The sequence below is a fragment of the Chenopodium album genome, chromosome 5 (assembly GCF_948465745.1).
Source record: "Chenopodium album chromosome 5, dcCheAlbu1.1, whole genome shotgun sequence".
Lineage (NCBI taxonomy): Eukaryota > Viridiplantae > Streptophyta > Magnoliopsida > Caryophyllales > Amaranthaceae > Chenopodium > Chenopodium album.
The window spans coordinates 73945752-73970690 of NC_137838.1; the positions used below are offsets into that span (position 1 = coordinate 73945752).

General features: G+C 35.2%; 1 protein-coding gene and 1 pseudogene across 2 annotated transcripts; both read right to left on the reverse strand.

Annotated features, from left to right (window-relative positions):
* Positions 1–1879: 1879 nt before the first annotated feature.
* On the reverse strand, positions 1880–18856 carry LOC145632282 (histone-lysine N-methyltransferase, H3 lysine-9 specific SUVH6 pseudogene; annotated as a pseudogene). The gene is made up of 3 exons (XR_014112547.1): positions 18392–18856; positions 14738–17918; positions 1880–2949 (listed from the first exon to the last, which is right to left on the reverse strand). The product of XR_014112547.1 is annotated as a histone-lysine N-methyltransferase, H3 lysine-9 specific SUVH6 pseudogene (transcript).
* A 3944-nt stretch (positions 18857–22800) lies between these two features.
* LOC145632284 (calcium-binding protein CBP-like) lies at positions 22801–24657 on the reverse strand. Its single transcript, XM_081684615.1, has 5 exons — positions 24052–24657; positions 23786–23832; positions 23507–23676; positions 23140–23158; positions 22801–23052 (listed from the first exon to the last, which is right to left on the reverse strand). The coding sequence occupies exons 1-5, from the start codon at positions 24563–24565 to the stop codon at positions 22954–22956; spliced, it is 849 nt and encodes a 282-aa protein (XP_081540741.1). The 5' UTR covers positions 24566–24657; the 3' UTR covers positions 22801–22953.
* Positions 24658–24939: the final 282 nt, after the last annotated feature.

A 24939-nucleotide genomic window follows, 5' to 3' on the forward strand; every position in this document is an offset into this window, starting at 1 on the left:
CACGTAGGATAGAGTTATATAGAATTCAATTTGTAAGATAAAAAAGTTAATTTAGAATTCTATTTTCACTCAAATTTGGATAGAATTTTAGAATAAAATTATTAATTTAGAGTTTTATTTTCGATAAAGTACCAATATTTCATATGTACAAATTAAATTATAATTTTATTAAAAAATAAATAAATTATAACACTCATAAATTATCATATAAATTTATTTTTTGTATCATAGTATTTTTTTGGAGCAAAGGAATTAGCTCAAAATGCACCACATCCATTATTTATAATATATTCTAATCAATTAAAACAACATACTTTACAATCTAATATAATTTTATTACTGTGTGTATACCTGTCAATCGGGTCGGGTCACGAGTCATTTCGAATAGGGTCATTATTTCAGGTTACGGGTCAAGAAATGTTTTTCACCAATGTTATTATTATTAGTCATTACATGCCTACTATATAGTTTAAATCATCACAAAAACACATCAATTCCTAACTATTTTTGTATAAAATTTGACATATAGATTAAAAATTTATCTTAAAATTCAATAAACAACCAGAGCATCGCACGGACACAAAACTAGTAAACTAATATGGTCATACAAGACTAATCATCTAATTAGAAATGTATATCACCTATCAATAGTTTTAATGAGTAACCATTATTGAAGATAATCGATTACAATTCTATCATTATGATTCCTATCATTATGATTCCCCTTTACAATTCTATGGATTAATCATTACGACATTATGATATCATTTGTTTATTTCAGTTTTGTATTTTTTTTTTTTTTTTTTTTTTGATGTGTATCATTTCAAAATGATTATGGACCCATACATTTGTAACTTAATTTTATTATTAATTTATATACGCTAATATAATTATCCTATTCATTTCATAAAGGCTTACAATTTTTTAATTGGTCACACATCGATTAATTTCTCATTTATATATAATATATAAATAAGATAACTAAAAAATATATATCCAGACCACCTTTAAATCATACTTGTATAACCTCTATCATCTTATTATATACAACCTTATCAAAATAACATACATAGTCATCAATTCACGTACCACACTATTATAAATAGCATGAAAATGTATTCATTTTTCATATCATCTCATTAAAACCTTTTACATTTTAAGAGAAAATAAAAATGAAAACTCTTTGTGTTTTTCTTATTATTGCTTCATGCATACTAGGATTTTCTAATGCAAGACCATTAGAAAACAATAACAATGATGTCAAACCACAAGATGCCTTTGGATTTTATGATAACCCGTTTGTACCCGGAGTGATAAAGGGTCTCCTTAAACCCGTTATCCCTTACGTTCCAAACCCGCCTAATGATCCATTTTTTCCTCCTGACCCGAAGAATGACCCACCACCAAGTTCATTTCCCGGGCTTCCTCAACCATTTGTCCCTGGACCCCCTGCCCCGAAACCTCCATCTACCTCCGCCAAGGGTGGCAATTCGCCGTGAAACAGAAGATTTAGCACTTGGTCATCTAGGAAGAAGTTTGCTATTATGATTTATTTTAGGTGATTAGCATATTATTACTAGGAAATATGTTAGAAGGAATAATATGTTTTGATTTTCTAGATTAGGTTATCATGGAGTTTTTATATACTACGTATTAGTATTCATATATTTAATGAATGTTAGTTTCTATCTATTTAGTTTTGGAGAAATAATAAGCAGTTGAATTTCCTATTATTATTTACTCTATAATCAATGATTTGTATTCAATTTTGCTATTTTATATGATTTGGTTCATTTCAGCTCCATTCATTCATTCAATAACTCTGCAACAGTTTGCCTATTTTTTTTTAAATTGCCAATGATAACAAAGCTGACACAGATTGCTATTTTAATAATTTTACTAATTCACGAGCCTTATCATAATAATTCCTGTAATAGATGCATGCATGAAAAATTAACAAAAGAATACAAAATGAATACGAAAAATTAACAAAAGAATAAATAAATGAATACAAAAAATTAACAAAAGAATACATAAATGAATATAATTTATTTGGTAATTATGCTTTTTTTACTTCAGATGAAAATGAAAATTATGAATTAAGAAATATAATATCACCAAAAAAAAAAAAAAATGTAGAATACTCCATAACACACATTGATGTTAGTCATAACTTTTATCTTCAACATCTATGATATTACTCTACTTGATGATATCTTCAACATCTCCTAATCTTCCAATGAAAATATTGATGTATGAAATCACACATTGACAAACAAAACATGCATGCTTAGAGAAATTTGTATTCGAGACTATTTTAACACATTTGCTCAGTATATACCCTACACAGAAGCACTGCTGACTTTGTCCTCAATTCCAGACTTTCAATGTTATGTTGTGGCTTGTCCAGCATAGTCTTGGATTCCAAGAAGTGTCACTTATGCTTCTGCCTAGCTCGTGTACATTCTGCCTCACACTGAGCTATCTGCACTTCTCTGCGGATAACTGCTTAACACACCCAACTGCCTTGGATTTGTTGTTCGGACTTGGTTCCCAACTAGTGAAATTACTAATTGGCATCTGCAGTTGCATACACCTTTGATTATAGCTTGACTGATGTTAGCCACTTAGCCATACCGCACCAGGAATTGTGTGTGTGTTTTTCTCCTAAAGCTGATCATGTATCAGTAAATTTACAAAATTGCAAGTGTAGTGAAAAACTACAGCAGTACACAGAGAACAGCGTAAATTGAATCTAAAAGAAGTTAACAGCCCTAGGAAGAAGCTAAATTCTGTTTCTTTCAGCAACAAGTAAAACAAGAGTAATTCTTTGTTCTTGCTGCTCTAAAAGAAAAACACAAAAACCTATGACAACGCTGCTATGACTGAAAATTGCAGCCTAACAGGGATCCAACGTCGACAATCGGAGTCTATATGCTCAGTTTTTACCTGCAAAGGAAGGAAAAAAAAAAATCATAATTAAGCATCTAAAGCTGATAAAAATCATTAGAGAAATGCATCAGAAATCAAAATGAGATAGTAAGGGCCTTTTCTGATTTACTGATTTACTGAATTGAGCAAAACTGAACTGAATAGAGCTAAAATGAATTGTTTATGAAAGAAGGAAATTAGGAGCTGAACTAAAGTGAGCTGAAATTAAGCCGAAGAGAACAGGCCCTAAGTGCAAAAGAGGGTGGGGAAGTTCCCAAATTTCTGAACAAGGGCAACAGCCCTATGACAGGTAATGCAAGAGTAAGGGATATATAAGAGGTCAAATGAGCAATTTGAGTCTCGCCAAAATTTGCTATTGGGTTAGGAATCCAATAAAATGGCACTTTGCTAACCAAAAATTTTCACAGCTATCAAGTCAATTTGAGATGCAATAGAAGAGGCACATCTACTTTCTTATTGTACGTGCAACAACTGCACTTGCAATCTTACTAAGAAAATCCATCAGAGATTAGGGAAAAAAAAATGGTATACTCAGGAAGCAGAATTTTCTTAAGAGTAACAGAGGTCTCTGTGCTATTTGTTCAAAAAGGGAGACAAGGAAATTTCTCAGGCATTGAATCAGATGGAGTCAATGGCTTTTGTTACATACAAAAGGAGATACAATGAACATTCAGCTAGCTAAGACACAATCCTTCTAATCAATCATCAAAAACCAGCTTACAGCAATATGTTAGTGTTTGGCCAAGCTATTTCTGAGCGTGAAAAACTGAAATTTGGCCAAACAAGGGGTCTTACAAAAATAGAAACGCTCAATGAGAAAGTGGATCAGATTTAGTAGGCCAAATGACTCAAAAATAAATTCTAGAGGGTGTAGAAGGAGAAGCTTGGAGCTTCTAGGAACTTAAATACTCAATTAATGAATTTTTTTATCAGACCATCATCATACCCTTCAATTATTAGAAAATACCCACATGCCCCATCTAAAAGAAATATATAATAACACTCTCCTCCCCTTTTCTCTCAATGCTATAGCTGATACTCTCTTCTAAGTCTATGAGTCTTCCTGCTTTCCTAATTCCCTGTCCATTCAGCCCCACATCCTCCATCAATAAATTATCATTTAAAAAAAAATAAATAAATAAAAAATCAAAAAAATTAAAATAAAAAATTGGGGAAAAAATTATAAGATAAAGGAAACTTAATGAATAACTAGGTGTTTCTGGAGAACTACTGATTAGAAACATAATTCTAAGATACATAAAGTGGTATTCAGAAGCTTGGCCAAATAGACTGTAATAATAGTGCTCTCAAGCAAGTAGGTTGGCTCAAAAGGTTTAATTGACCAGGCTCCAACTATACCGCACACATTCTGAAGTTTCAATGCTTTAAGATACATGGATATCCAGGTTTCAAAGATTTCATGGACAATAGAGTAGCTGCTATGTCCTACAATGAAGTAGATACTAGTAACACCATACCATTGCAAATGGAACACTGCAACAATTTATATGGCAGTACAATCTAGGATTTTTTTTATTTGTTAAACTAGAATAGATTGGTATGAAATCTCATACACGAGGTATAAATTCTACATCCCATGATAGTTTAAAGTTGTTTGATTTGTAATAGTTGAAATGGTATCTACATTTCATTAATGAAATGGTTTGTGAATCTTAGGGGTATGGGATTCAGAGAGAGAAGGGGGGGGGGGGGGGGGGGGGTAGAGTTAAAACCTTGCTGGTATGTAGTTCCATTGGTAAAAAGCCTAACCAAACAATAAAATGATTGTGGGTAAATTTTCCCTCCTATCTTGCACTAAATTCTAAATGGTTACTAGATAAGTAGATAGTGCATCAATTTATTGAAATCAAACTTGTTGCTAATACTAAGAAAAACATTACCATACATGATGGGAGTAAAATTTCAGTCAAGTAGTTGGGATAAATGACGGAATAACTTTGAATAACGTGCTTCATAAGATATGAGGTGTGAACTGCACTTTACTCACTAGAAAAGCTTTGTATATTCTCATAAAGGGAAGTTCAATTCCTCTTGGTTATTCGAAAGTTGGTCTTGATAATGTGGCTGTACTAAAGATGAGTAGTTATGTATTTGATTGAAGGCATGAATGTAATAAAGTTTGTCTAGCCGTAGTAGAAGAAGCAAGATTGTGGCATCTTAGATTTTCCTATTTGTGAAATAAGGTCATGTCTAAAGAGCACAATTTGTCCTACAACAACAAACAAACTATACTTCTTTTCACTTAGTAGCATCAAAACAAAAACTCATTTTAAACTGATTCATATGGATGTTTATGGTCCTGATCCTGTAAAGACTCCTATTGGTTGTAATTAATTTTGACAATATTGGATGATTTTAGTACATTCACTTAGGGTCTGTTTTCTTCAGATTATTTTCAGTTCAGTTCATAATTTCCTTCTCACATAAAATATTCAGTTCAGTTCAGTTCTTAATTTCCTTCTCACATAAAATATTCAGCTAGTTCAATCAGAACAAACCCTTAGATACAATTGTTGAGAAATAGAAGTGAAGTTGCAATTATGGTTGGAATTTTAAATAATGGTTCATATACAAATTTATCAAAGTCTAGTTTGTTAGGTCTAAAAAAGCTAGGACATTATGTGAAGGAGGTATGAAAATGTGATAGAAACACCTATCAAGGTCTATACACGAAGAAGGAAAGTCCACCAAGGTCAAGAGGGAACAGCAGCAGGGAATACTCCTCTACCTCAAGATAATTCTAATTGAGTAGAGGACAAATCTCATTAAGAATGAAGAAAGGAAAGAAGACCAGCTAGTTTCTCTGTGCTTGTTTATGTTTTTCTAGTTTAGTCTATTATCACATGTTAGGCTCTAAGGTCATTTTGACCATGTTAGTATATGTAGTAGTTCTTGCATTTTGGAAAGGCATCCAGAAATTTGAGAGTAAACACAAGAGAGAGTGGTGGCCTAAAGCTACTTAGAGAGTCATAACCTCAAGTTATGTTTATCCCTTGTATTTCCGATTGTGTCAATTGAATATCATCAAGCTTTCAGCCCTTCTTACTTCTTGTGAGTGTTAATTAGTGATAGCCGAACCACTCAGTCCATAACAATTGGTATCAGAGCGGTTATTTCTGGGCCTTTCACTGCCGGAAAAAGCCACCTTCGAATACCTTAAAAAAAAAAAAATAAATAAATAAATAAAATGGAAACTAACATCTCACAGAGGATGGATTCCATGGAAGAAACGCTAACTGATTTGAAAACTCAGATGGCGGCCCAGATGGCGACGATAGTGGAAAAATTACAGACGCCCGATGACAATATATCACGAGTGGTGGCTGCGGCGGTAAAGGTGGCCATGGAGGAGGAAAGAAAGAAAACAGAGGAAGTGATGAATGCCACCGTCAAGAAAATGGAAGAACGCCTTGACCGATTTAGGGTCACGGTGGATACACAGGCCGCAATAGACCGTCAACAAATAACCAAGCTGCAGGAGGAGTTGGAAAAAACGAAGCAAAATCCACCAAACCCGCAACATAATCCGGTAGTGGAAGAAAACAGCCCCCGACTGGACATGGGGCACAATCACAACCACACGCCGATTAGAGAAGAACCATCCGGAGAACACGAGTGGCAACCGCCCAGTCAAGGCGATTGGCATGGAAGAGGCGGTGGGGGTGGTGACGGAGGTCGGTGGAAACACCGGAAGTTGGAAATGCCGATCTTTGACGGAGTAGACCCGGATAATTGGACGTCTCGAGCCGAGATGTACTTTGAGTTTTATAAGTTAACAGAGAGGGAGAGAATGGAGGCGGCGGTGGTGGCCATGGACGGCGCCGCGTTGAAGTGGTTTCAGTGGGAGCAGAAAAGACGGCCATTTTATGGGTGGCCGGACCTCAAACCGCGCGTTCTGAACGAGTTTCGCCCATCCCACTCAGGGACACTACACGAGCAGTGGCTCGCAGTGACTCAAGAAGGCACGGTGGCGGAGTACCGCCGGGGGTTCATTGAAATGGCCGCCCCTATAGAGGACGTGCCAGAAAGCATCATGCTCAGCAAATTTATTGACGGATTGAAAGGGCCGGTGAAGACAGAGCTAAGATTGCTGAATCCCTCGAGTCTAGAGAGAGCTATGGAAATAGCTGGGCGTATAGAAGAGAAGAACAAGGCGCAGCAAGGGCAAAAACCCACTGGTGGGTGGAAGGGAGGACTGAGTATCGGATCTTCGAGTACGGGCCCAACTCAAACTGGATCCGCCTTCAATAAGGGTGGTCTAGTTCAAACCTTTGGGGTGCCCAATGTCGCGGGCCCAAGTAAAAGTTGGCCCAAGGCCCCAGAGTCTCAGGGATCTGTCAATTTGGGCCGATCCAATAGCACTCCAAACCGACTTAACTCGGGAGGAACTCGGCGACTCACCGAGTCGGAATACTAGGATCGTCGATCGAAGGGACTTTGTTTCCGATGCGACGAAAGGTGGAGTGTAGGCCACCAGTGCCGGCGCAAGGAGCTCAGTGTGTTGGTAGTAATCGGCGACGAGGCCAGCGAAGAGTTAGACAACATCGGCGAGTATGGGGAAGACGGGAATGGTCAGGAAAACGCGGCGGTAGAGGTGTCGCTATGTTCGGTGGTTGGGCTTTCCAACCCCAAAACAATGAAACTCAGAGGGCAAGTGCGAGGGAGGAAGGTGGTGGTGATGATTGATCCCGGGGCAACCCACAATTTCATCTCCACCATGTTGGTGGGCGAACTCGGACTCACAGTGAACGGAGACACCGAGTTCGGGGTAGCTCTTGGAAATGGAGAGACAGTGAAGGGGAAGGGGGTCTGCGACGGCGTTAAGGTAGAGTTGGATGGTGGAATGACGGTTGTGGAGCGTTTTCTGCCTTTGAGTTTGGGTGGGGCAGACTTAATCCTTGGAGTACAGTGGCTTGAGAAATTAGGCACCGTGACTACCAATTGGCGCACGCACGTGATGAAGTTCACTCTCGCCGGAACTCCGGTGACTCTTACCGGCGATCCCACCTTGGAGAAAACACAGATCTCCTTAAAAGCCATGTTCAAGAGCTTGAGTAAGGAAAAAGGTGGGGTTTGGGTGGAGGTGAGTAAGGTGGATCGTGAAAGGGAAGAGAGTGGGCCAGCTGAAGAGGCCCAAGTTCCCTCCTATTTAAGTGGGCTGACGGATCAATATAAGAGGGTGTTTAACATGCCAGTGGGTCTGCCACCAAGCAGGAACACACCATAACGCTCCGAGAGGGTAGCAACCCGGTTAGCGTCCGGCCATACCAATACCCACAAGTTCAGAAAAACGAGATCGAGAAATTGGTTGGAGAAATGTTAGAGGCCGGTATCATCCAACCCTCCACTAGTCCGTTCTCTAGTCCGGTTCTCTTGGTGAAGAAAAAGGACGCCTCATGGCGGTTTTGCGTGGATAACCGGGCGTTGAACAAGGAGACCGTGCCGGATAATTACCCGATACCGGTTATTGATGAGCTATTGGCCGAGTTGCATGGGGCTCGGGTTTTTTCTAAACTCGATCTTAAGTCCAGTTATCATCAAATCCGGGTGAAGAAGGAGGATACACATAAAACCGCATTTAGAACGCATGAGGGTCACTACGAATTTTTGGTTATGCCCTTCGGGGCTTGGGTCTTGGGGTAATTGAAATTTATGAGCTAGCTTATCTTATTAATCAACAACCTTTAAGATCTTTTAAAGTTTTAATCATAATACGCATTTTGTCAAATTACACATATTCAATCCCAACCTTTCTTATCAAAAAAAATTTGGTTGTTTTTGTTATGTCACGGCTTGATGAAAGAGCCAAAACTTAGTTTTTCTAGGTTACTCAATTATTAATAACAAGATGAGATGACAATTTAAAATATATTTTATTTCATGAAAAGCATTTCCCACATCATCTTTACCCCACACACACACACAAAAACTCAAAGTTAATATATTCTTTAAGCTGTTATATACAAGTACAAAAATAAGGCAAAGCTAACATGTGAATAGTGCAAAAATTCAAAGTGTCACCTTAAAATCGGCGGGAGTAATTTTTATGTTAAGATAAATATAAACCCCCCCCCCCTCGATCCCCATTTCTAAATGCTAGCAACACTTGCATTTGCACACAAAATTAAAAACATGTAGTACATGGAAAGAGATAATTTAATATGCAAGTGGGGCTTATAGGATATTTTAATATTTTGTAAGGAAGAGAAACAAAAAAAAAAAAAAAAAAAAAAAAAAAAAAAAAAAAAAAAAAAAAAAAAAAAAAAACACTCAATTACCAGAGTTCAAACAATGAAAAAAATTAGTGTTGTGGGTTAAAGCGAAAGAAACATTAAAACAAGTGATCCCATGTTAAGAAAGGGAATGTTGTAAGTAATTAGAAATGGTTAAAAGAGACAACAGTTGTATTTAGAGGCCAAAAGAGAAAGAGTTGCAAGTATTTAAGAATGGAAAAATAATGGCCAAGTCACATACTGCATAAAAAGGGAAAACTAAAGTCACTTGATCGTGACGCATTGCATCTAATGAGTTGTATCACCGATATTTTCTGTATTTCATTGATTTGTAATGTAGATCGGGTTTTAGAGCAAGGTAAGCCAAAAACCTATGGAAGTGGCTGAAATTTAACACTAGCACTCCAAAACCTAGTTATTCAAACAATTAATCAAAGTTTATCTGTGACACCAAGATAACATGACCTTTAATGTGATTGCGACTATTATCGCATGTTCAAACCATTGTTAAGGGAAAAATTACACCAAAAGAGGAATGGTTTACTTTATGTTCTTCCTCTTCTGAAGCTTCAACAAGAAATTAGCTCAATTAATGGAAATATGAACAAGGTATGTTTCTTCTGATTTACATTCTAAAATAGTACTTCCTTCGTTTTTTTATTAGATGCATCACTTTATAAAAGGAAGTTTCAATTTAAATGTATCACTTTTTCCCTTTTAGTTAATAATTATCTCTCTCTCGCCTTTTACATGGGCTCTCTTTATTTTCTCTCTCTCTCACTACTCCAAAAATTGCACAAGAGTCCACAATTATAAAAATAATGCAATAAAAAAAAAGGGATTAAGTACTTCCAATGTTCTTTTTAACTTTATCTAGTATGATTTTTGTACTATTTAGTAGTCACACACTCATCTTTGACCATTTTGAGTGATTTACTGGAAAAAAAAGGGGGGGGGGGGGGAACATGGGATCTTGTTTTAAAACGTATCAAAAAAATCCTATCATATTAGCTTTTTATTAAAACTTTTACTTAATAAGAGTTAAAGATATTGATGGTCATGTAAGAGGAAGCATGTAACAGTAGTTTATTTATTTATTTATTATTTTTAGGCCACGTAATAAGAGTTAAGTAAAACATATTTTTATAGACCTAATGGTGCACCAATACAAAAAGCGGAAAAGTTGGATCATAGCCAGATTAAACGAAATAGAGGGAGACCAAAAATGACTTGGTTGGAAAAAGTTAGGAAGGATATGAAACATATGATTTTGAATGAAAATGAGGTATTTGATTGTAAGGGATGGAGGAGGAACTGAGGAATATTATTGTGGATGACCATATTGAATAATCATATTTGATTCATGCAACCAACCCCACTTATGGAATTAAAGCTTTCATTGATTGATTGATATAATAGTACTTTATAAGAGAAATAAAAAGTGCAACAAAACTAAACTCTTACCATTTGGTTACAAACAAATAAAATACTATATTTTCTTTTATATGCAACACTTTTCATTACACGTTTTAGTGCGTTATTTAAATCATTAATATATATTTTATTAGTAATATGTAAAAAATATAAATACTTAATATTACTCTCTCCGTTTCAAAATGATCTTCTCACTAAAAATCTTTTGTGTGAATTAAGGTAAAGGAAAAATCTAGAAATAAAGTACATTTGGACCATTCACATACAATAAGACCATCCTTATTTTGGAATAAACTACTCCCTCCGTTCCCTAATGTATTTTACGTTTGGAATTATGCGCGGTAATTAAGAAATTGTGTAAAGTTAAGGTATATTGGAATATTTCAATTATTAAAAGTACAATTTTATTGAAAAATACAATGTTGAGCATGTGGGGTAAATAAATTAGAGGAGAGGAGAGAGAAAGTAAAAATAAGTGTTGAAAAACTATTAAAATAGTACAAAAAGTACAATAGCACATGAAAAAGTAAAGACTTTTGAGAAAAAAAAATTATAAAATAAGGGTAATTTTGTCCAAAATTTATGACTAAAATAGGAAAGATACTAAATGTAAAGAATAAAAAGGAACACCCAAAATGGAAACGTAAAAAACATTTAGGAACGGAGGGAGTACCTTGTAAAACTTATTATTTTGGAATATAACACATTGGTTTGAATTGGGACCATTAAAATGAGGGTAATATGGGAAATTAATAAGGATAAGTGAATAACCAAAATAAAGAGTGGAAAGATCATCTTAAAACACACAATGGAAATTTGAGAAGATCATTTTGAACGGTGGGAGTAACAAAGTATAAAACTAGTCGAATCTAACAAGATCCCACATGATTATATTTTTTCCTTGACTAATCACCAAAACTAGTCAAAGTGGAGTATTTGAATAGTGTAAAAGTCAAAGTTTTGCATTTTAAAAAAAAAACAAAAGAAGTACTAAAATAGGCCAAATTGTCTTAATTTACCTATATCTTTCTTCAAATAAAATCATAATGTTACTATTTGCTTGTCCAATTCTCAAATTTCAATATCATTTTTTATTAACCAAATTAGCAAGAAGATTGATTGAAGATACCAAATTGGCTATAAAATCATAATGTCTTCTTTTTTTTTGTTTTTTTTTTTTTTTTTATAAACTATATAGGCTAATTGGATGTTTCCTGATTTTGTACTCCAAACAACTTTGACCTACCTCATATACATATATTGTATTAACATACTTAACGTCCATAAAGAAAAGAGTAAAAAAAATACTCCATTTGTCCCATTTTTCTTCCATTAATGGTAGCCCCAAATTACTATATTGAACTCTATTCCCTTATTAACATTAACTCAACCACTAAAATAACTCCCTTTGTCCTTTTATTATAAGCCTATTTAGGTTTGTTCACTGAAATTAAGAAAATTGCATGTTGCTTAAAACTAATTATTGAGAGTACATATGTGCATGTCGGATTAGAAAGAGAATAAAAAAAAATTAAAAAAAATGGTTGGGAATTATTAAAGAGGGGAAAAAGAAAGTGTTGGAAATTGAAGCAAAAGTCATCATTCATTTAAAAAAAAAAAAAATCATCAAAAAGTGGGGAATATTATCATGAAGTATAACCTTTAGATAGAAGTAGACTCTTAATTTAGATTACACCACAATGGAGTAATAAACATAATACTGAATAGAAGTAGACTCTTAATAAACTCATCGAACGAAGGGAGTAATAAACATAATTAATACAAGTTTTCATAATTACTTTCTTGAAACATGTTATAATATTGAATAACCACTTTAGGTTCATGAAGTTGATCCCACTTATGAGATTAGGGCTTTGGTTGATTGATTAAAACATGTTATAACAACTATGATTTAAAAAGTTGTCTTATTAAACTTATTAATGTGATATTATAATTAAAACGAGGGTACATAGAGGTTCCATAGAGATTGTTTGCTTCGACACGACCATTTAGTAAGTATGGAGTACATACCAAATTCGGAGGACAATCCAATGTCGCAATCATAAAGAAATAAGCCTTAAGCATCATGATAGACATATACTGTGTACAACTAACTAGACAAGGACACAAACCAAACATGAAAAAAACTGGATAACGTCAAGTAGGGTAGTTTAAATAACGGTACCCAATCAGCCTCAGTTGTAAGTAAACCAACCCATGACTCGACTCGGTAAAACAAGGTACCCGTTTCTAGCCTTATTGAGTTGGGTCATAAGGTACTCGATTTAATTTGATTTTCTTAAAATTTATTTTTTAGCAAAAAAACCTATCATCTTAATTGTGGACAAATAAATCTATTTTAATAAAGAGCTCTGCCAACCATGCTGTAATATGTTCACCATAACAAAGGTTGCAAAGTTGCATCCATCTTTAGTTCTTCATAAAGACATTTACCATTGATGAAATGAAAGCTGTTTTCAAGGGGGCTATGATGAAGGTGAGACGACATTAGGGGTGAGCAAAAATTCCGGGTTGAAATGGAAGTTGTTTTCAAGGGGGCTATGATGAAGGTGAAACGGCATTAGGGGTGAGCAAAAATTCCGAAACCCAAAATTGGAATCGCCGAACTGGAACCGGTTAGGAACTGGTGATTCCAATTAGGTAATAAGTTAAGGACCTGGTTACAACCACTTCCAATTCCAATTCTCAACTTTTCAAAACCGAAACCGATTGGGTACCCGGTTACCCAATATATGCGAAACTAAATAAATTTTAAATAATAAAATTATGTTGAATGTATCTAGTTAGTAAATTAAAAAAAGTATTATTAATACATAATATAAATACGAATAGCTTAATACATATATATATAAATATATATATATATATATATATATATATATATATATATATATATACATAATTTACATACATAAGTAGGTACTCGGAACCGGTACCTGGTGATTCTAATCCCAATTTCTAAATTTTAGGACTCGGTTGAACCAATTTCAATTTTGGTTCCGAATTCGAGGACCCAGTCCCAACCAATTTCGGATTCGATTCATAGAATTTTGACCGAGTACCCGGTAAGGTATGGTGAAGAAATCAATGTGGGCGAGGAGAGAGAGAAAGATGGTGGTGGTAGTATTGCAGCGGTGGGAAGGTGGTGTGGCAGTCAAGGGAAGAGATTGGGGCGGTAAAGGTGATACTGGTTGCGGGTGAGGTATGGTTGTGATTTTCTCATGCTCTATTAGTGTCATGACGGTTATTATAAAACACTATAAAAACCTAGCTAAGGCCCAAAGAAACTAATAACTAAGCTGGCAATATTATTATTTTGTGGTTTTCGAGTACCCAACCTATGAAATTTTGGAAATGGAAAATACCCGATTAAAATAAACCAAGTCATTAGGTTGTTTTGAACACCCCTAGTGTCAAGGGTTAAACGAGTCAAAGACAACATGACATGACACTACACATTTAATTGTACAATACCACGAGAGTAATAAATAACCAATATGTTATTGAATTGATGACTTTTCTTTTGAACAAGGCAAAAAAAATTTTAATATAGCTTAATAACACGACATGAACTAAACATGAAAAAGGTGGGTTTGGGCCAAGGATTACTACATTTGAATCAAGATTTGTTCTTTGATTTTTTTTTTTTAATTTCAAGCACGAGCACAAGAACAAAACAACGTATTGACCATCTCTCACTACAACAGTAATGCTATAATAATTTTTTTTCCATATTTAAATTCAATTGTTCATCTTTCACACCCGTAATTTATCATAACACTTTATCTTTATATAATTATATATTGTCTTCAATTTTTATGTGATAGATTTTCTTATCTTTCTTTGTTTTTCCATTTCATTTCATTATTTTTTTTTTTGGGAAAAACTTTATTTCTTATTAATTTATTCTATTTGTTCGAGAGGATTAGGTCTCATGTCTTAAAATTTCAGACTTTCTGAATCGACACTTGGATACGAGTCCTATACCCGAGCCCTAGTAACATAGCACTAGTAATCATCTTATATATAAAAGATCAACTTAATAAGCATTAATTTCAAATTGTAAGAATACTTACAGTGTCGAGGCAAGTTGAAGGAGCTCATCAATACATCCGACCACTGCACTCCATTGAGCCACAATAGCAACTCTTTTTCTTAATATTTCCCTTGGAGTCCAAAACCTGATCTATAATATAATTGTAATGATAAGCAAGCTCTTGTAGAGGAGGAATGTTTTCTGCTGCAAACAACATTATGTGGGGAATTCTCTTGTCCTCGTGGTCGTAAAGGACATTCTGTGCATATAGGTTAGGAGTACAACTATGATTGATAAACCTCCCAACGTTCCCATAACTCACCGCATCAATGGTAAAACCGACATTTTCTATCACATCAACACTAATTGATGGCTTATCAGGCAAGAGATCTGAAAGTCCTTCCCAAAGAGTAGAATCATTATAATTTTGCCCAATATCAAATAGATATTCATCATTGCTAGTTCTTTGGTCAGCTTCCTTGTCATCCAGCAATTCCCCTATATATTCACATATGAAGCTACCTGACGGAATTGCAGATAGACATCTTACACCCCAACCCCTAGAGTTGGTCTTGAAGATCTCAAGAGGAAGTTTGATACCATGTTGGCTGACTCTATTGTGACAAGATGGAGGGCACTTGCACAACGGCCCACATTCATATACAAGGGACTTGGCTTGAACAATAGCTCCACTGTAATTGTATGGTATGTCCCCTCCATTCTTAAAGGCACAAGCACAATGCTCAGAATCTGAACATCCATTCTTACAATCACAGCCCTTAGGGGGTATAGGCCGGCACCAATCAGGGTACATCATGCTTGTAATATATGTAAATGGTGGCAGTTTCTCATCATCAATGGTATTGACTGCACCTATTGGGACATCCTCTTTTCCATCAGAAATATCAGCTATACAACGACCCTCACGTGCTTTAAATTTCTTGGACTGTTTCATTTCCTTCCAAGCAAGCTCTGGCTGACCTGGAACCCTTCTCAGCTCGAATTTGAAGACCAACTTTCCATGGGACCCAAGATCGTGCCAGTATTTTTCAACAGTGTATAGCCCATCATAAGTGTACGTTGCAATTGTTTTTGATCTTCCATTATTGGGTCTTCCATCAGAACTCTCCACAGCCTTTGTCTCTTTAAAACCACGAATAACCCTAACCAGAGTCTTTTTATCTATGCAATTCTTCAGCCCTAAATTTCCTCGTTCAAGTTTCTGATCTTCAGGCTGCTTATCTCCACCAGTAGCGTTTCCTCCCTGACCAGTATAAATCAGTACATGGGGATTATCCACATCATTAGCATAACCTCCAGAAGCCACAATACTGATCGCAATCGGTTGTTTATTGACCTTGATTATATCTATACCACCTTGCAGGGGTGTATGAAGCCCAATTATAGCGAGTTCTATGCGATAGTTAAATATATCACCTACTTCTACTCCAGGAACAGGCCCTATTCCTTTCACTGTGTTAAGATATCTTCCAGCCTCCTTGAGCGTCTTTGCAGCACGTATATCAGCCCTCTTACTGGCGTTGTCTTGATCTTTCGATTTGGTTTCTTCTGCTTGCAAATACCTTCTATGAACAATCTGGAATAAGCGCAATGTATCACGTACCTTAGCACGCATACCTCTCTCACTTGAAGAGCTAGAAACACGAGGGGTGAGATAGACATCTACATCATCTCTTGGAAGCAGCTGATAATCATCAAGTTCATCATTCTCAGAAGAGTCGCTATCATTTATGACATCCAGTGGCCTAGAAATCTCATCTATGCCCTCCTCATGATAAGGTATCACCATCATACCTCTTTCTGCCAAGACCTTGCTATCCAATTTGTTTTCATTGGGTGATCCCTTGCGTGTACCCTGGCTAGAAAAGTCACACTTCCCTTTTTTTCTCTTAGCCACAGTTGGTGTTGATTTAACTGCTCCTTTCCCCACCCTCCATGGGCAGTGGTCTGCAGCCATAAGACCTTGTACGATAACCAGCTCTGACCCACTTCCTGCGCCTACAATTTTACAGGGAGCACCAATTGATTTTTTCTTCTTGTTTTTATCCTTAACATAAACCATTATCTCTTTGTCTAGTCCATCAGGTAAATTTCTTGTATCTCCCTCACATTTTCCATAAAATTCTGATAGTTCAATCTCTTTTTCAATTTTCTCACCATTTTTATCTTCAGAAATTTCCTCTTGTCCCCTTGTGTCATAAGATTTTCTGAACAAAGGAGTTCTATCAGAATCACAATTAAGTACAAGTGTATCCCCACCTTTTACAGTAGCAAGACCTTGTTCCTTGTCCTTGACAACATTGTCAGCTTCATGCTCTACTCCAACTAGATTTGCATTATATAGTACAATAGCTTTCTCCATTTTGGAATCTGGCTCCCTTTGATCAATATGTTGGTCTTTAGTATCACAGAGCTTTGGCACAATATGCCCACAGCCAACAGGGAAATCACGAACAGCAGAAACTTTTCTTCGAGGAGGATATTTAGGTTCCTTCCAAACAAGATTTGGAGGGACAGGATAATGTGGTAGTGAACAATGTTGTACACTAGCTCCCTTATCCAAAGCTATGTCATCAACAGCAAGATCAAGATTGCCAGTATCCTTTCTTGCACTGGGCGACTCTACAATTCGTTCAATTAACTCATTTAACGTATCACGAATTTCATTTTCTGACTTAGAATCCTCATCAATGTTTGACAAGACTTCAAATGATTTAGGATTGTCCTCTGGCAGCTTCAAATTCTCTTCATTTTCCTGTTCTACCTCATCGCATTTATTCAATTTAGGTTTCTTTTGCTCATTCCCATTTGAGCATGATGGAGCATCATGACTTTGTGACTCAACTTTTTCTTCTGGAAGTAATTTTTCCATCACTGCACAAACATCGCTACCCTTTTCCCTACTAAAATCTACATTTATTAAAGCACCACACTCTTTTTTCCCAATACTTCCCACTTCCTTCAATTGTGGGCTAATTCCTGCAGCATTTGGCCCACATCCATCAGGAAAATCACGGATTGCAGAGACTTTCCGCCGTGTATATCTTGGTGGGGAGACTAGCAAAGAACAATCCCCGTTTTCCAATGCCCTCTTATCAGCAACTATTGAACCCATTTCCCTATGATTGCTCTCTAACACCCGGACGGAAGGTTGGTTCGAGAGAACCGCTACGGTCTGCTTGAGGCCCCCTAGTATAAACCTATAGCAAGAATGGATTCTAATTAATACTACATCAATTCACTTTTGTCCCAATCAAAATTCTAAAAAAAAAAACCCAAATAATTCAACCAAAAATGTAAAACTGAGCGCAGGCATCTAGTAAATCCTAAATTAATTAACCAATTAATCACTTGCCCTAATCAAAATTCAGGCAATTTCTTACGAAAAAGCTGAATTTCAAAATCGTTACGCTTAATCCATCTAACATTCAGCGAGGCAACTCAAAACCCTTAATTGGCAGTTACTTTTCTAAATCCACAACAACAATCAAAGAAAATTAAAACTGTTATACAACAAAATTCATCAAATCATCAATGTCATCCAAATCAACCCACAATATTTTCACTAATCAAACCAATAATCTCCGAAAGAAATCCATATTCAAGAAAATGAAGAATTCCAGAAAATAATAAATTGAGACATTAATAAATTGAAGATTATCAAGAAACTAACCTTGAGAAATGCGGAAAGAAAAGACGATTGAAGAGAGAGAAAAGCGTCAGCCGCCGGCGACGGCGAGCATGGAGGAGAGATGATGCTTACGACAAGTCGACAACCACACTGTACTTAAATAACCACCTTTGTCCTTTGTTTTATGCTAAATTGCTTTCAAATGGTGCTTAGGAAATACATTTCCATAGGGGAGTACATTGTACATATATACTCGATGTAGACGAGCAAATGTATTTTCAAGGGCATTTTGGTAAATTTGCGCTCTGGTGGACTTTTCCATGAGGGAAAATGTTTACCATTTTTAGGTAAAATAAACCCAAAATTCAAGTTTATCACAGTGTAGTTGATGAAAAATGGATAAAATTGTTACTTTATTTTCAAAAATATAGCTTACAACAAATGAGAAGTGGAGAGTCAAGATTTTGAAACCCTAATTTATGATGATGATAACTAGTAGTAATTGAATCCCTCAAAAAAAAAACTAGTAGTAATTGAAATCAAGAGTGTGGAAATTCACAACCATAAAATAAAATAAAATAAAAATAAAAATAAAAAAACATCAATTATTATTGTACATCTGTTGTAAAATTGTCCTAAAATGATCGGCAATTACCTTTAAAATAAATAAAAGTTATCCTAATGTGTTTAAAATTTTCCAAATACACATAAAAGTTATCTATGTTTAGCATAATAACATTCTTTAATTGAGAAAAAATCAAATCGTAGTAAATAAAAGTAATAATATTACCCTTATATAAATTATCTCGTTCTCAATTTACATTAGAATCACATTAGGTTTAAGCCTATAAGGTTACTCAATAATAAAGGCAAAAGTTACCCGAATTAGCTAAAACCTACCATATTATTGTTCAATTTACATTAATATTATTGTAAATAAGGTGTACACAAAAGCTTTTTTTTTTTGGTGGAAATTAGTTAGAGAAAGATTTATATTGCAACTTTAGATGATAATTTTCTTTTTACCACTAATTTAGGAGAGGGGAGCAATTTGTCAATACTAGGTAGATAATCTTTTAAAAATAAGTGCATATCTCTCAATAAGATAGCAACAAAAAGAATAAAGAAATAAATAGAAATAAATAATCTCACATTTGTGTGGTCTGATAATAACAATCTGGTCTTTTGGTTATTACGAGGCAATCCCACCTCTGTATGTCATCTTCTTTTAACAGACCATTTTACCTACAACCTGTTAAATAGGTTAATTTTTTTTTTTAGTCACGTGTCACTCAATAATTGGTCAAAATAAATAAATAAAAATATAAACAGGTTAAAAAAAGAAAATAAAAAGCCATCAACCACCCCACCCATTGTAAAACCCTAACCCTTACCCTAGCCCCAGCGAAAACCGGTCGGCCGCCACCCTAAACCCCCGAAAATAGTCGGTCGGAACCCCTCAATACCAGAAGCGGCCACCCCCGAAATTACCCCTCTAACACAAAGCCCATCCCCGAAACCACCACAACCACCACCCTCCAAACCACCACAATCGCTGAAAAACCCCCTCTAACCGCCGAAAACCCCCAAAACCTCCATCCCATCACCAAAAAACTCCTCCCAACCTCCCTAATAACCACCCCAAAAATCCCAATCTCAGTCCTGATAACCCCCCTTAAACAACCTAAAAACCGCCAAACCCCATGACACTCCATCGTTTCCCTGGTAGGTGGCTACCAACCGGGCATTTTCAGAGGATAAGGAGGGCAGTCGGCCGGTTTTGGTGGTGGCTGGGGCAAGGGCTAAGCTAGGGTTTCACAGTGTTGGGTTGGTGGTGCAACATCCAGACTAAGCCATTTAATCACCACGGAAACGGTGGAATGTCTTTAAATATTAACAGTTGCACAATTTCAAAAGTAGTAATCTGGTACAACATCTGGACTACTCACTAGTATAAAATATAAAAAAAGGTCTAAGATCAATTTAAATTACATATGAATATATAATTACCCTCGCTTTCAAACATAAAAAAAGGAATATATAATTACCCTCCATAATTTCATGATGAATAAAACTAGTTTAACCCATACTTCCCCGAGTCCTCTATAAATTTTTTTTTTTTTTTTTTTTTTTTTGAAGAACTCTATAAAATGAATTGAGAACATTAATTTAATCTCTTTGTCTAATCTTTGTCGATCTCCATATGAAAAATGAAAACTACCAATACTCCAATAGTATCTGCGATTTGATTACTTGTATTTATAAATTGGACTAAACCATCTAACCGCCAGCTAGTAGCATTGATTAGCATGTCTACTACACGTAGTCTACGTACTACACATGTAACAAACCTTCTAAATTGGTACTATAAATCTTTAATTAGAACTTAAAATCAAATTAGAAATCAAAAATAGAATATTACAATTAAAATAGAATTAGAATTGCCTAATAATAATAAATTAAATATGCTCTCTTTTCCCTCCTATTTGTTAGGAATTCAGTTTGTAGTATGTGTCACTAATTATTGAACTCATACACGTACAACTAAAAATGCGAATTATAATAGGAACCACAAATTCTCACAAATTTTGCTTGCTTATTAGTTAGTTCATTGATTTTTCAAAAGTTAATTATGCTCAACATCTATCATAATCGAAAAAAAATCTCCTTTAAAAGTCACCCAACATATAATTACGTGAGATAATCTAAGTTTGAACTAATCGAAAGACTTAGGTCAAAATGGTGATGAAACAAACATTATTTTGTGCATTTCTTCTTTGTGCTTCATGGAACTTCTTATCTTTTGCTAGACCCGTGCTAGAGGTGATGGATGTAGATCCACAAGATGATATAGGGCTCGATGACGCCCCGTTAAGGAAAACCGACGATCTGACTTTCATGCCGGAGGTCAAGATGGATCCACCACCATCCTCATCATTATCTCGAATCCCCGACTTCTCTAATGATTTTGGGCCAACCATACCAACCAAGATTAATGGTGAGAAATCCTCATCTAATGTGCCTATAGTGTCTCAAGGAGAAGGGAAAAAGACCTACAATGGTCACTCAAATGATTGGTGGTATAAAGTAGATGCCAATGGCAAAGTTGAGGCATCTCCCAACTTCTCAAATGATAAGGGTGTACCACAAGAGGTTAAGCAACAAGTTCAAAGCGTGTCAGGTCAATTGAAGCATCATGGTCATCGTTAATTACTCATTTGATCTATCCGAAAATAACAGTCACATATATGTATGAGATGCTATATTAGTGCGTTCAGAAAAGTGTACGTTGTCATCTTTCTTAGAATAGTATTGGTTTGTGATTGATTTTCCTACTATCCTTTCTAAGATCGAGTAATAAGGGGTGTTGGAAAGATCGTCCAACCATTAGATTAGTTGTAGGAGTGTATTTTTAAAGACAAAAACTAAAAATTATGCCAAATTCTAAATATAAGGGTTAAAACAATTTGAGTTATTTCAAGATCAAGGGAACTATTTAGGGAATATGTTTATTGTAAGAAGCACATCGTTACATTTTGTGAATAAAGAATATAGAAATCTGTTTGCTTCTCTCAATAAATTCTCTCTTGATTTCTTAAGTTCCTTTGATGACAACTCGGATTTAATTGAGTTGTTATAATACATAATACATATACAATCTTGTAGGGGTGGAACTAATTAAAAAAAAAAAAAAAAGTTAAAATAGAACTAGATTTTCTTAACGACAATGATTATTAAATACTACCTCCGTTAACTATTATGTGCAACAAAAGGGTATTATTTGTAAAACATAAAATATTTTTTTGTTGCACATAATAATTAACGGAGGTAGTAAATAAGTCATGATGAAGAATTCTACACTCTAGCTATTCGCTTCTTTTGGTGTTCTTGTTTAGAATTTTCAAAGATTTCAATATAACTTAATAAAAGTTTAATACATGTGAGATATTGTTTAATTCATCTCTTCAATATGTACTTAAAGATACTTAAGTATGCGTGTGTGCATTCCCTTGAGAAAAATTTATACATGTGTGCACTAGTGCATAAAGGGTGGCCGTAGGTCAGCTAAATGCGTCAAGTTTGAAAATTAAACTTTGCAAAACATGAAACCGAAACAAAAATATTGAGAAAATCGTCATAGTAAAAAAAAACGTTTATCGAAAGACATTTTTGTAAATAAATCAACGTCTTTTATTATATATGGGCCCAGTAATGTTGATTTATTTACAGAAATGTCATGGTAACTAGAAATGTCATAGTAACTGTGATTTTATGTTTATTTATTTACAGAAATACTATTAGATAAACGTTTTTTGTTTATCACAAAGATAAACTGCTCTCACTCAATTATATTAAACCGAGGAAGTAGCTTGTAGCTCATATTAATAAAATCCACAAAGATACATAACAATACATGGATGATGAACAAAAGCATCACAACACATTCATGATTCATGCATAACATAAGTTGTAATAACATATGGAGTATTGAAATACAGAGTAAATAAAAAGCGTTGCGTTATTTATTACAAGCATTGTCAGCTTGAATTAATTAATTAACCGCACGCATATTAATTAATTAGTACTTAATAATTTTGATGTAATTAAGCAATGATGAAGGGAAGAACGTTCAACAGGAACTCCTCGTAGCAGAAAGTTGCTTTGCCACACACAGCCTTAGCGTTAAATGTCTCAGTCAAACCCTGCAATTTAAAATAGATTAACAATTAATTATAGTCATTAACAATAGTTATTAACTTATTATATGTAAAATTGAAACATGTAGTTACCTTAATAGTGAGGCAGCACCTGCATTAAGAAAAGGGAAAACAAAAAGAAGGTTCATTAATATATATGATTACAGAAATACAACCGGAAAATACTGCATACAAAAGTAATATGATATACTCTCTTCGTCCTCAATTAATTTGTAATTTTCAATAAGGAATTCAATATTTTGAAACAAATTATTTGACAATGGAGTGAGTGTGTGTATTAATGTATAAGTATACACGAGTACATATTTTTTGGTAGGTAAGGCGGTAAGAGGACAACAATCTTACCATCAGACCAAGTACTACTTTGCATATACACGAAATGTATGTCATATATAAAGTATACATGAAATTAAAGAGATCGAAGTAGAGAAGGACGTACTCAATGAAGGCATCATATTGAAGAGAGCATCTTCCAGATTTGCTAAATTTAGCAACAAGCAGATTCACAATAATTGGAGAAACACAAAAACCCAAGCTGCTCATTGCTTGGTTCATCTCAGATGAATCAATGCTTCCATTCCTGTCCCTATCAAACCTTTGGAACATTGCCTGTAAATTTTTAATGGATATATATAAGATACAGAATTATAAATTATATAAATTGCGTATTTACAATAAAATTTTCTCTCCTAAAATCCCTTTTATTATTTTGACTTACCCTCCAGGTTTGGAGGCACTTGAGCAATGGGACGAATTCCTTAGGACCTGTTCAAAATGGTAAATATTAACACTCGAACAAATATTTCAATCTTAAAACTCTAACCATCAGCTTAATCTTTGGTTGAATTGTTCATTTGTCTGTTACATGTCAATATATTTTGTAATAAAAAAGTGTCACTAATATCGTTGTGTGTTTTACAGTAAGTTATTGTGAGATTGTTTTAACCTACGTGACAAGTACAAAAGCGTTTAAGGTGTACTTACCAATCATCCTCTTGTTAGAGTGGGTGAACTCATACATGAGAAGGTGGACGGTTCTAAGGTTAAAGTTATGGTTACAGTTGGTGAGCACAGACTGCAGCTCCCTGTCGTCGATGATTCCATTACCATCCCTATCGATCCTGTTGAAGCACTCAATGACCTTAGGGTCAGTACCAGGTGGGAAGGCCGATGGCATGATCTCACAGAACGCGTCCTGCCCAAACACAGTCATTGCTTGGGAGGAAGAATACTGAGACTTCATGGAGGAACTGTGCTGCATCATGCCACCTGCTGAATGCTGTGACTGCTGCACCAGGCCTCCCCCGTGCTGCGACTGCTGCATCAGGCCGCCGTGCTGGGACTGCTGCATCATGCCCTGGCGCATGCCGTACTGCTGGTGCTGCATCCCGCCGTGTGATGAAGAGTGATGAGCCTGAGATGATAACATCGACGATGGACGATGCATTTGTTGTTGTGATCCATCATCACAGTAGCTGCTCTGACGATAAGCTTGCATATTTGCTCTGTTTTTTTTTTTTAGGGAATTCCCTCTTAATTTAAATGAGGGATTGAGTTAGCTTAAGATGTTTGTGATTGATGTTTGCAAATGAAGATTATGCAGTCTTTTTATAACACAAGAAAAATTCACTATTATGGTCCCTAAATTCCTTTTTCTTTTTTTTTTATACTTTTATTTTATACTTTTATTAATGGAGGAATTTTAAAGTGGTGGAATCCAATTACACCACTTGAGCATTTTTATTTCAAATGGTGAAGTTTGCTAAGCATCGTTTTTCTTCTCATTAATGCATATTAAAACTTGCTCATTTTTAGTAATTAATCACCAAATACATCATACATCGATACATGTATACATCTTGTATTTTTTTT

Coding starts and splice junctions, on each gene's coding strand:
- LOC145632284 (XM_081684615.1), bottom strand. CDS start 24,565: ATGCAAGCTTATCGTCAGAGCAGCTACTGTGATGATGGATCACAACAA. Junction 23,833..24,051: donor CTCTAACAAGAGGATGATTG/GTAAGTACACCT, acceptor CATTTTGAACAG/GTCCTAAGGAATTCGTCCCA. Junction 23,677..23,785: donor AGTGCCTCCAAACCTGGAGG/GTAAGTCAAAAT, acceptor AAAAATTTACAG/GCAATGTTCCAAAGGTTTGA.